We start from the raw sequence: 12,284 nt of genomic DNA on the forward strand, positions 1-12,284 counted from the left end.
TTAATTTTCTTATGAACATAGTGAAAGTGAGAGTTTAAACTTGGACAAACAAACCTTGAGATAAAAGAAATTAGTTAAATTTTGATAATAAAGTAGATAATTAGGAATAAAGTTGATGTGATCACATTTTTTATTTTACTAAGAAATTATGTTATTTATTATAATTGTTTGAATAATGTTGATAATATGTCATGTATTTTAACTATAAAAAGTCATAATATTTCAATGGAGTTATATTTTAACAATGAAAAATGCTGTTTTGCCGGTATACCTGCCCCTATCATCAGTAAAAAATCACAATTTAACACAGATGGTCCAAATAATTAAATAAAATTATAGGTTTTAAATTATGATCATTATTAGAGCAGAAAATTAGAGATAAATATGGAGGATGTGACTATGCACCTTATGTAAATAAGTTAAGAAAAACTCGTGATTTTGATTTAAAAAAAAAAAAACTGTGTTATAGACTGTTTTCTAAAATGTGTACAGACAAAAGAATAAGAATGAACCTTCTTACAAGTTTGTTTAGTAATGTAAATTGAGTTTGATCAATGATGATGGCACTAAATATACATCTGCCACTGAAAAATTAAACTGAAAAATGTGTTGGTTGCACTATGGAGAGTTCTGGGAACTTGTTCTTTATTCATTGGTATTCATGACATGAAAAAACTCTAGTATGAAGAAAATACTAGTGCACTCAACAATGCAACAAAGCCAGGTACACCAAGAGAAGTGATTTCATATGGAGTAATAGTTTTTGTTGAACTTGTTCTTTCAGCTATGTCTTCATCAGGTACAGAACCTTCACCTACAAGAAGATAATGCAGTGTTAGTTATAAGTACATCGATTTCTTCATGAAAACATTGCTCCTAGACAAAATTTTCCATTAGCAGCATGTTGAGAAACAGATATAGTCCAAAGATTCTTACTCATATAGATGAATTTAGTCTTAATTAAATTGAAAACTGTTATTTCCAATGTTTCATATGTTCATACTAAAAATTCTTCTCCTACAGGTAGGTGATGGTTTACCTTCTGCTGCTGGTGACTCTCCATCTGCAATGAAAAAAAACAAGATGAAGTGAGAACCACTCCCATATCTAATCTGTGCAATTAAATGCAAAAGTTTAATTCTTAATAAGTGTGTTTATGACTAATTAAATCTCACAAAATCAATTTGTAGAACGAAGTTAGAGCCAAGTTAGAGAGAGGGTGTACAAGTGCACTTGATAGGGTAAATTGTTAATTATTTGAAGAGTAAATTGCCTTGATAGGGTCTTAGATACACCAGTATAAAGGTATCTGATAAAATTATAACCTTTTTTTCATGTGCTTATTTATTGAAGAAACTCTCTCTGTTTTTGCAGCAAGACACGATGCAAAATATAACATCTTAGTTCATTGAAATATCATGCAATGACTTGCACAATTGCATTTCTCGGTTGAAAAATCAGATATCAAGTGGAAGCATAATTTCAAAAGATTCATGTACCAAGCAAAAGGTATAACAATCAATGAAAAACTTGACGAACAAAAGCTACTCTCCTTTGTTAGAGAAACAAACATCGATCATGAAATGAAAGAAAGAGATAGGCAAACCATCACAAATGAAAGACTAGACAACCTTGACTCAACTTCAATTCCAACAGGCTTTTGCAAGAAGAAAAACAAGGAAAAATGATGTCAAGTGGTACATAGAAAGCACAAAAGACAAGAGAAAAACGGCAACAGACAAATGATTTTAGTTACTATTTTTATCAGGAACGGATTCAGCGACTTTTTCCAAGAGAAAGTCAGTAACTTCTACGTGACTTTTCTTGAGAAAAAGTATCTGAATCCGTTCTCAACTTTTACCTTGAGATCCTCCGTTGCAGCTAGAAAAGTCTGTATCAATGCTGCAAGCTTGAGGGAGCTTCAAGAGGTCATCCTTGGAAACACCAACAGACTGAAGGAGAGAAGGCTTGTTAAGGATATTGCAGATGCATGGTGATTTATTGTCATGCAACTCCTTCAATGGTGCACAACAAGTCTCAGGAGGAGGGTTGGTTTGAGACTTCAAATATGTTTGGCATGGCACCAACTTTTGCATGCATTGTGCATCTTGTAGAAAGCTACCTTGCCCTAGACCAGGTAGGAGCTGGTCAAGGCTAGTTTGACACAGACCAACATGAAGATATGATGAGAAGAACATGATGAAGAATGAGAGGGGGCAAATGTTGTTAGAAGACATTTTCTTCATCAATGACACAGAAAATTCAGGATGAAAACAACACCAACCAAACAAATCTTATTTTTACGTTGATGTTGTTTTCTCTCTATTCCCCCAGTGCATCATCATTCTAGTGTATTCTGGCTATATAAACCAGAGGGAACTTCTATTTTTAAAGGGTTCTTTTTAAGACCAAGCCAAATGGAGCCAACCATTTTTCCTTATTTCTTTTTTGTGTTTTCTGCGTTATACTATTATTTGACACTTTATTTTCTCTTAATGTTGTTGGAATCTGCAAAATTCAAGTGTATATGTTTGTTATCTAGATTTTTGTGCAACAGGTATGCTATATGTTAGGAAAATATTCTGCATAACCTGACTATGAAATCCACATGTTTGTTTATTATGAGATAAATATTAAATTAAAAATATAAAAAATTTAACAACCTTGAGGAAATAAAAAGAAAATTATCAAGCTTTTCCTTTTGTGGAAATAAAGACTGATAAAAGGATGTTATCCATTTAACTCTTCTTCATGTTTTCTTTATGTTTACTATTCTAGAAATGGTAGTTTATTCATTAATGTTTTTGGATTAAATTGCTAACAGACCACTTAATAATTTTTAAAAGGTGCAAATATATTAAGTAAACAAAAAATAGTTAATTGGATTCCTAAACTAAAAATCATCTTAAATGGAATTTTAATCAGTTAAAAATTCTCAACAATTCACCTACCCACTTAACAATTTAACCTTTTTTTTGTCGTTCAAAATTTTGGGAATCATGCATGAATAACAGATAAAAATAGTAGTCAGCGAATGTAATATATATATATATATATATATATATATATATATATATATATATATATATATATATATATATATTCTCACCAGTTAAAATTCATATAGGTTACACTCTTTCAAAACTTTGGTTGTGATTTGCAAAAGAACAATAAGTTTCCAAAAGAATCAACTATTTCATATAAAGGGCTTGCCTTTACACCTTTGAAAAGGATAAGCACCATGAAATGTGTGTATATAAAACAAGAAATAAAGGTTTTGAAATTGCCATCACCCATGTGGATTGTACACAAGAAAGTGAAGAATAATAATATTTTAATACATTTTTTTGACCCACTTTTTTTGACCATTAGATTATTTATTTTGATTCTTTTTAGTGATGTGATGTGATAATCGAATGGTGATTGAAATACTGGGTTAAAAATGGGTTAAAATATCATTATCCGTTTGTGAAACCCTCTTTGATGCTTTACCATCCATGCAAAAAGTTAGAACATAATCTAAACTACAAAGAACCAACAACTTCAAATGATATGGAATCAAATGCCCTTTATTCTTTCCTCTCTTTTGTGGCACAAATGTATATGTTGGTTTTGAATTAGTGCAATCCCCTGATGTTTGTGTCTCACACTTTATCAACAGTTACTGAAGCATACTTTAATAAAAATAGATTCTCCATAACTCATAAATTTATATCCAAACACAATGGAATCCTCCAGAAATTGTCCAAGGAAATTAAGCAAATTTTCTTGTTGACCATGTAATTCAGCTGAAAATACACTAATCATTGGTCAGTTATCAAGCCAATAGCCATAATGAATCTGAAGATTATTCATTGTAATATGTATAAAAGAAATAATTATACATTGTGATGAAAGTTGAAAAAAATCATATATGAAAGACTTGCAGGAACTTTGTAGTGAAGTAAATTGCTACAAAAAGTAATAACCATGAAAAGCTCAGAAACCAAAAGAAAATAATAAGGACAAAAATGCCTACCAAATTTCTCTATCATCGACCAAAAAAGGTGATTTTACAATTACAGAAGTATATAAATCTAAACTTCCATTCACGTGTGTAGGGCTAGTTGGTGGCTGGTAGAGAACAGGATCCAGAGAAGTTCAAGGAGAAACTAACACTGTCTGATCCAGATGAGCTGCTTTCAGATGATTTCTTGCTCATATAAAAGTATGGTGATGTACTTGTCATCCTGAGTCAATGCAATAACATGCTTCAACATCACAAACTCATTACAAGAGAATTGAAAAATATAGTGCTATTATCAATATTATGTCACATGCTAAAGTGTGTGTGTGTAATTTTTAACCACAGAAAGTTCAATTGGCACCACCAAAGTTGTCCAGACAAATGGATAATGTCAAGAAGTAGACTCTGAAACCCCACAAAACCGGCTTGTAAAATGAGATTTGCACCCACTAGAGAAACATAGTAAGTAAGTTAATTATGTTATTTTACATATTTATGTGTATTTGGGCTTAGCCCGTATTTTGTACACAAGGGACATTAACCCTATACCTAGTTGTCACTATATCAACAATGTACATGAGTTAAACTCTTTGACTAAGTATAGCACAAGAACGCATTTAAACTTCTATCTTTTGTTGAATATTTTACACTAGATGCTAATTAGAGTCTAAAGGGGTAGAGAAGAATTAAATTGAGCATCTGCAACAATTACCTTTCCTTTCTCTTTTCCAAAAACCGAGCCAAGGATGCTTTACGAGCCTGAGGCAAGTATACTGAAAACACAACAAAACTTTGCAGTTCATTACAGTGCCTTACATAAACTGGTGAAAGATACTAGCTACTAAAAGTTGAGGAATACTAGTATTAAGAATACTTTAACTCTATAGTATTAGGTGAAATGTAATGGAACCATCAATATTTTGTGGGGTCAAAATGATTTATCTCAAAAATAGAAAGAGGACTAAAAAGTAAAAGAACCTAGGTAGAGTGTACCTGGTTGAGCATTTTCCTTAGATGCAGATCCTCCAGAACCAACAATAATAGGTGACTCCAAATGGTTAGTAGGGGCAATTGAAGGTCCTACTATTGGTCTTATTATTGCAAGCTTATTGTAGCTAGAAGATCCTCCTCCTGGCTGAGAATTGACATGAGAGGTCAATGAGAGAGGGCTTGGGAGGGGTGAGGGAGAATAGGATTGGCTCATAATGAAACCATCATCTTTGGAGGGAATAGAAACTGGTGTCTGCAATTTAGCTGTGGAAACTGCCATTTTCTGAGTTGGAGCAGACCCATTTCCAGCCATTAACATGATATCCATGGCCTAATGGTCATGGAAAGTGAAAATCAGAAAACTAAAACTGCAAATATTGAATACAATGACTATGCCACCTATTGCCTTAAGGTTACTATACTAGTTAAGAAATCCATCAAATGTTGCAATTTCTAATAGAACCTTTTCAATTTTGGTTCCTTAATAGTGGACAATGGTTACAAAAACTGATACGAAGTTTTAACAGAATTAAGGCAACAACAACAAACAAAGTTTTGTTGCACTAGGTCAGGTTGGCTACAAAGAAACCAAATCTTCAGGGTTTAGAATAATTAAGACAACTTTAGAGAACTATACCTTCTCGGGAGTTATGTCATTATAAACACATACGGAACCAGCATAGAAAATGGTGAGCTGAGTAGCCATGCCAGAGGATTTGGAACTATTCCTGAAGGAAAAGTAACAATTTTCAGAGGTGACATTGTCCATCAGGATCACATCACACTTCCATATATCTTGAGCATGTATCTTCAGTGAAATTGAAAATTACAATTTCTTAGATGTTTTAAACCTGTAATACCTTAAGTCGGTGGATCCAACAATGGAACCTATTGATGGAAGAACAGATAGAGGTGTGCCAGAGGATTTGGATCCAAGAGGTTGTGGTTTTATGACTGAATTGGCCATGTTCAATCCGGTTGTAGCAAGATTAGATTGAAGAGCAGGACTCACTTGATTTGATTGGTTGGAAACTGAAAATATTCTTGCCTCCTGAAGGCATGCAGATTGTGCATCAATACATTGCATTGGATAAACTGTCCTTCCCTGTTTGTTTCTTGCACTATGCTTGCCTATGGACAAATTTCTCTACAAAATATGAAAGTAATATAAAAGCAAAAATTAGCTTCAGAAAAAAAAATGCAAAAAACAAAGTGAAAAATACCTTTCATAATTATAAGATGGGAGTAGATAGTGCATGCAATCAGTGTAGAGCATTTTTACATTATCATATCATCCGATCAGATGCCACTATATATGATAACTTTGTGTATTTTTACAATAAGCACCTTAAAAATCATACCAATGACTACTTTTAACTGGTTGCTAGAGTAAAACAAAAGTATTTATACAAAAGGTACATAGAAACTAAACTCATAAGATAGAATAAATGGTGCATGCAGGCACCATAGTTTCAGAATGTTCTACTTTTAGGTGAAATTTCTATGAAATATGAAATTAGGCCTTTTGTTGGTTACTCACAAGAAGTTCAAAGCGTCTTTTAATGAGAAAAAGAAGAAGCAAACCTGAGGCACACCCAAAAATGGTTTCTGGTTAGACTCAAAAGCCTCTTTAGATGGCATGTTCATATATCCAGATGAAGCTAGTGGATCAAGAATAGTCTTTCTGGGCCTGTCTTCTTGGTTGGTCTTGAAGGACAGGAACTGAGGAAGAACCGAAACCTTGTTTGGGAATGACCACTGCATTCCTGAACTCCTCACTGCAGAAAATTAGGACAAAAATGGTATATGTAACACTAGATCAAGCTCATGAAAAATGAATGAAACAATGCAAAAGATAATCCATCTGTGAATAAAGATGATAAGAAAACACATTCATAGAATCATAGATACCTCAAAGTTAAAGAAGCTCAGCTCTTTGATTGAGATGTGTAAATACAGGTAAAAAGTATAACCTAAAAGAAAAGATTAACTGTTTTCCAAATCCAAACTATATGAAACAGGAGAATGATAATGATCTTCAAGGTGCTTTAAACTAGTGAGAAAAATACTCTCATCATGCTCACTAGAACCTGAGCAAAACAGATATTATCTACAGGAAAAACTCTCAGCCTCTGGCAAACTAATATCAAACAAATGAGAATATATCCCCACACCACAGACTATTTTTCAACGGTTTTCCCCCACAGAAAAGATAAATATGTTAGCAAATAATGAAGGTACAACAAAACAACTTGAATGGCTCGGAACAGCTTCAGCAACAGCAATGAAACACTTGAAACAATTACTCTACAATAAAACTATTTCATAGAAGCTCCAAAAGCACTTTAATCATAAGAAGCCAGAGTCCTTGTACTATTATTCACATAATTTAATTATTTCACATGTGAGGGTGTGGCCATCTTAGTTTATAATAAATGTCGGCAGCATCTGAACAGGCACAGTTTAGAAATTCAAATTTGTAAACCATAGAAAAATATAAATATATATTAACTCCTCATGAAGTTTACCATTATTCAATGGTGAACCTTATTAAATGCAATTATTATATCATGCTACAATATTTTATGCTGTCACTCTTAGAATATTTTATGCAAACCTTGTTGCACACAGCTAGTCACTACTACCGTGGAAGATGTTTCTTTATTTCTCAAGGCTATAAAATATTATTTTAGCACCACGCATGCACATGTTAACCTCGGATATATAATATAAATGGCGGTTAATGTATGTTAAAAAAATGTGTACACATGTTTATCCTTTTTAAATGATTTTCATACATCAGAATCCATAATATTAATACTAAAATACACCAGATTGTCTCCATCATTTAAATAATGCATATCATAAGATGAATATGAAAGCAAGAAAAAGAAGTGACACATTCTGCAATAAAATATAGAAGAAAGAGCACCAGAGACAACCAATGACACGTCTCTATTATGTACCAGACATATCTAATAAATCAATAATGTCTGTTTCATGTCCCTCTTACTGTACATCACTTCTCTTCTTTTAAAGGAAAAGAAGTTTTACTGTAAATTACTTATTCTTTGTAAAATGTGAAATAAGAGAATAAAGATTATTTATCATCGGAAATTTAGTGAAATAGTATGTTTTTTTTTTAAAAGACAAAATATCATCATTGATCTCTAAATACTGATCTTAAATGTCTAAAATACAATGAAAAAAAAAACATATATCAGACAGACAAAAATAATAGTGAATTAAAACATCCAACTAGCAAAACAAATTAATAAAAAGTAAGTTTTAAATGCTGAAAATTAATCTCAAAGACTGGTTCTCAGAAAAAAATTATGACAAACACCAAGAATTCCCTACTAGCACTTTCATCATTAGTTTTGTTATTGGTTTTAAAATCTGATTTATTAGAGTTTAATTTTTATGCACTGTAAAAAAAAAATTACAGTATCAAATAATTAAAAATCACCTTAATGTTATAAGAGTAAATAGTCTATAAATTATACATAAGTAAAAAGGTATTTACACTGTTCTTCCACTACAACTCTAAATTTGTTTATACACAGTAAGTAAGAAACTAAATTCATAAGATAAATATTTTGTTTTTAAGTCAAAACCTTTTTGGTCGTTGAATTCCATACTATTCAACTATACACAAAACTGTTTTTCTCTTCTCTTCATCTCTTAAAACAAGTGTCACCTAAGTTTAGAGCTGTCAAAATGGGTTGGAACCCGCGAGCCAACCCAGCTCACCACGGATTCGGGCTGAGTTGGGTTGAAATTATTTTACAAATTTCAATACAGGTTGATTTTTGACCCAGCTCACCCGGGTTGAACCCGTGGTGAGCCAACCTGCATATAAAAGGGGCACACTAGTGTTTTTTATTAAGTTGGACTTTATATTTCAGTAATGTTAGGTTGTTTTTTTAGCCAACACATAAATAATTTGAATTTTTCTTATTTTGGTTTGTACTTGGATTGTATTAAAGTTTATTTAGATTTTAATTAGAATTATAATTTAGTTTTGACTCAAAAAACATCAAAATATTTTTTTTTTAATTAAGTGAACCCGTGAGCCAACCCGTTTAACCCGTCAACCCGTGGTGGGTCGGACCGGTTTCGAATTTTTTTAGCTCGCTAAAAAGTGAGTCTGGTTGGATTGGCTCACTAAATGATCAACCCCGTGGTGGGTCGAGCCGGGTTACCTATTGTGATCGCTCTACCTAAGTTTGACCCTCTCACAACACAGTGACACCCAAGGAAGATGAAGGCAACTGTATACAACTTGCCATTCCCCACCATTCCCATCTATCAAACATCAACTTTAAAACATAAAATGCCAAATGGGTCCATTACCCCACTTATCAAGATTTTTCTTTAATAGTTGCTCCATGTATGATATATATACTTCACCTAATTAATGTTGTTATGTATTATAATTAGGTTGCAACTTTGAGATAAAATGCCTTCACTCTATAGCTTCATGTTTGAATAGGTTCAATTCCTCTCCCTTATTATTAAAAGGGTACTTAGAATTAGAAGCCTTAAAATTAAAATTCTAATTCTAGGTCTTATCTATTAAGATAAAAAGGCTAAAAGAAAAAAGCAAACCAAGAAAGAACCCCCACCCTATATTTTCTGTGGCACATGGGTTCTAAAGCACTCTTCTTTTCCTCTGTTCCTTCATGTTTTATTCTTTTTTTTTATAAGCAATACAAGCTATTACCTTTTTCTTATTTGTATGAAAATAATCCAGGGGTGTCAAAAATATCCAAAAATGGAAATGAAAAATATTGCCATCCAAAAACTCAAAATTTCCACTTCTTCTTTCCTCCTGCATAACATAACAATCCAAAAAAGAACAACAGTAATAACATTCTAAATACTTTAAACAAAAAAAAAAAGGCTCTGGCTTTCTAACTTCTAAGCTAATGCAGAACCTTCAAGTTCAAACCAACATGAGAAGTGAAAAGTTTTCTATGTATAGAATTGTGGAAAGTGCTACCTGTGTCTTTTGGCTTGTTAGCAGCATCATCTTTCATGTTTTTGGAACTCAAGCCAAAAAATTCTCTCTCCATTTGACAAAAAATCTGAGACCCTGAAGAATTTTTCTGTGGCTAGTGACCCAAAGAATAGGACTTTGAGAAAAGATTAAAAAAAAATTGAAGTTTGTGAATGGATGGACGCTGAGCAGAGACAATGGAAGAAGAAGAAACAGATATAAGAGAGAACAAAAGAGAGATATATCATTATAAGGACAAAATGAACGTGTGCAAAAACAAAATGCACGTGTACCCGGTTCGAATCGTTGAGTTTGGATCGTTGGATTAAATTAGATTCGGTTTTATGTGATGTTGATCATGATTGGCCGGTCCAACCGGTTAGCGACACTGATGCTCACGTGTGGAACTAAGGATGTAAATGTAATCGAAGTCAAACTAATTAAATAGATAAAAGAAATTACTTATATATTTTATCACTTAATTATTCTTATTTTATAAACTTTATTACCTGAGGTTTTCCTATTATCATATTTTTTAAAAATTTAAATGTCTTATGAATATAATAAAGTGGTGACATGTTCTTAAAAATGACATATTTTTATTGTAATTATTATAATAAATTGTGTAAAGATAATAATATAACCACAAAATAGATAATGATAAAATATCTAATGAAAATTAAAAATTTAGTGGTGAAATATGTGAATAAGATTTAATGGTAAAATTTATAAAATAATAATAATAGTAATAGTTAAGCGATAAAATATGATATTAAAAAAACATTCATAATTTTTACTTTGTTCATTCATTACACCAGTTTATATTTGAGGACATAGATATAAAATCATGAAACATGATAGGATTTAATATTAAGGAAAATAATTTTTTAATACTACATTTCGATAATTTTTTTTTATAATCTTATTTTTTAAGTGGTTTTTTATTTTTTTATTTTCTCATTTTTAATATTCTAAAACTACTTAAAAATACCATCTCATACTGTAAAACAAATTGTCAAAATTTAGTAATCAAAATATCATTGCTCTAATATCTAAAATATATGAAAACAAACACCTCTGGAAAATACCCAAATACCCCTATTTATTTCGCTGACACGTGTCCAATTTAATGGTTTTTTGGTCACTTTAACTCCTTCTGAGTATTGTCCGTGAAGTGCACTGGTATTTTACGAAAAAAAACCCTCTTCAGCAGTCAGGATTATATCTTATTATATAGATATTTAGGTAATTTACGATTTCCCGCCTGATTGAGGGTTAATGGAGGGATTACTGTGCATGAGTTGATTGATGTTGCATGCATTAAACTCTCAGCTCAGATACTTTCAAATTTTGTGTATTTTCAAATATAGATGTGTTGTTTGTTTGTTTCGTTGTTTGCGTTTCTGCTTCTTTTTTCTTCCACTTTCTGAGGTATGTATTGTTGATATCGTTTTACATTTGGAGTTTGGGTTTTGTGAGGTTCGTTTGTTTCTAGTATATTGTTGGGTTTTAGTTTTGTTGTTATTAATATTGAAGATGTTTTGCATTTTTTTTAAGTCAATACATTTTGTCTAGGTTTTGTTTTTCCCAGGTTCATTAGGAGTTGTCTTCTTCCAGTTTGTTGAGGTATGTATGAGTTTCAGTTCATTGTTTGTTTTTAAGTTCTGTGTTGTGTATTTATTGTAGATTTTTGGTTTTAACTCAGTACCTTTTGTCTACGTTTTGGTTTTCCCAGTTTCATCAGGAGTTGTCTTTTTCCAGTTTGGTGAGGTACGTATGAGTTTATGTCATTATTTTGTGTATGTATTTTCACATTTTCTGACGTTTGTGTTTCGAAAGTTAAGGTTTGGAAATGGTGAGAAAATTTGATATGATCAAAGATATCAATGAGAAGAAAGAAACGTTGAAACTTGTTGTTCGAGTAAAAAACTTGTGGTTTGTTCAAAACCAGGATACCAATCATCATATGGAACTGATTCTTTTGGATCAGAATATGATCAGTCTAAATACGTAATAAACCGAATAATGTTTAAATATTATTATAATTATTAGATAATTCTATTTGATTTATACTTTATGTAACCAAAAAACAAAATTAATAATATCACACAACAGCAAAAAAAGGACCCGTGCGTAGACACGGGTCTTATACTAGTTAATTATATGAAATAGCAACTGATAAGTAAAATAAAGAATAAGAAGGACATCTTATTTTTCACGAACAAAAATTAAACCCTTAATAGAAAACAAAAATGTCCACAAAAGATATTTATTCAACTCTTAATT

The 12,284-nt window shown here is 31.7% G+C and overlaps 2 protein-coding genes across 6 annotated transcripts; both read right to left on the reverse strand.

Moving 5' to 3' along the window:
• Nucleotides 1–323: 323 nt before the first annotated feature.
• Nucleotides 324–2,356, reverse strand: LOC114182734 (non-specific lipid transfer protein GPI-anchored 8-like). The gene is made up of 3 exons (XM_028069666.2): nucleotides 1,862–2,356; nucleotides 1,040–1,063; nucleotides 324–814 (listed from the first exon to the last, which is right to left on the reverse strand). The coding sequence occupies exons 1-3, from the start codon at nucleotides 2,244–2,246 to the stop codon at nucleotides 678–680; spliced, it is 546 nt and encodes a 181-aa protein (XP_027925467.2). The 5' UTR covers nucleotides 2,247–2,356; the 3' UTR covers nucleotides 324–677.
• A 1,192-nt stretch (nucleotides 2,357–3,548) lies between these two features.
• JAZ3 (jasmonate-zim-domain protein 3) lies at nucleotides 3,549–10,222 on the reverse strand. 5 transcript variants are annotated; one of them, XR_003603690.2, is made up of 8 exons: nucleotides 10,002–10,222; nucleotides 6,581–6,774; nucleotides 5,857–6,143; nucleotides 5,634–5,724; nucleotides 5,000–5,327; nucleotides 4,719–4,779; nucleotides 4,019–4,229; nucleotides 3,549–3,788 (listed from the first exon to the last, which is right to left on the reverse strand). XR_003603690.2 is itself a non-coding variant. In XM_085672781.1 (8 exons), the coding sequence occupies exons 3-8, from the start codon at nucleotides 6,758–6,760 to the stop codon at nucleotides 4,103–4,105; spliced, it is 1,074 nt and encodes a 357-aa protein (XP_085528907.1). In that variant the 5' UTR covers nucleotides 6,761–6,774; nucleotides 9,723–9,830; nucleotides 10,002–10,198; the 3' UTR covers nucleotides 3,827–4,102. The 5 variants fall into 5 exon arrangements, 3 of the variants coding, with proteins under 3 accessions (XP_085528907.1, XP_027922541.2, XP_027922542.2); XR_014994681.1 differs by having other exon boundaries at nucleotides 3,549–3,799; XM_085672781.1 differs by lacking the exon at nucleotides 3,549–3,788 and adding an exon at nucleotides 9,723–9,830 and having other exon boundaries at nucleotides 3,827–4,229; nucleotides 10,002–10,198.
• Nucleotides 10,223–12,284: the final 2,062 nt, after the last annotated feature.

Source organism: Vigna unguiculata, chromosome 4 (genome assembly GCF_037176805.1).
Source record: "Vigna unguiculata cultivar grain cowpea cultivar isolate G323 ecotype 2 chromosome 4, ASM3717680v1, whole genome shotgun sequence".
NCBI classification, from domain to species: domain Eukaryota; kingdom Viridiplantae; phylum Streptophyta; class Magnoliopsida; order Fabales; family Fabaceae; genus Vigna; species Vigna unguiculata.

What these genes read in the sequence shown, in the direction of transcription:
- LOC114182734 (XM_028069666.2), bottom strand. Translation starts at nt 2,246, where the DNA reads ATGAAGAAAATGTCTTCTAACAACATTTGCCCCCTCTCATTCTTCATC. An exon ending in CTGCAACGGAGGATCTCAAG is followed by an intron (nt 1,064 to 1,861) that starts GTAAAAGTTGAG and finishes TTTTCATTGCAG; the next exon opens with ATGGAGAGTCACCAGCAGCA. An exon ending in AGAGTCACCAGCAGCAGAAG is followed by an intron (nt 815 to 1,039) that starts GTAAACCATCAC and finishes ATCTTCTTGTAG; the next exon opens with GTGAAGGTTCTGTACCTGAT.
- JAZ3 (XM_028066740.2), bottom strand. Translation starts at nt 10,074, where the DNA reads ATGGAGAGAGAATTTTTTGGCTTGAGTTCCAAAAACATGAAAGATGAT. An exon ending in CATTTTTGGGTGTGCCTCAG is followed by an intron (nt 6,144 to 6,580) that starts GTTTGCTTCTTC and finishes CATATTTTGTAG; the next exon opens with AGAAATTTGTCCATAGGCAA. An exon ending in TTGGAAAAGAGAAAGGAAAG is followed by an intron (nt 4,230 to 4,718) that starts GTAATTGTTGCA and finishes GCATTGACTCAG; the next exon opens with GATGACAAGTACATCACCAT.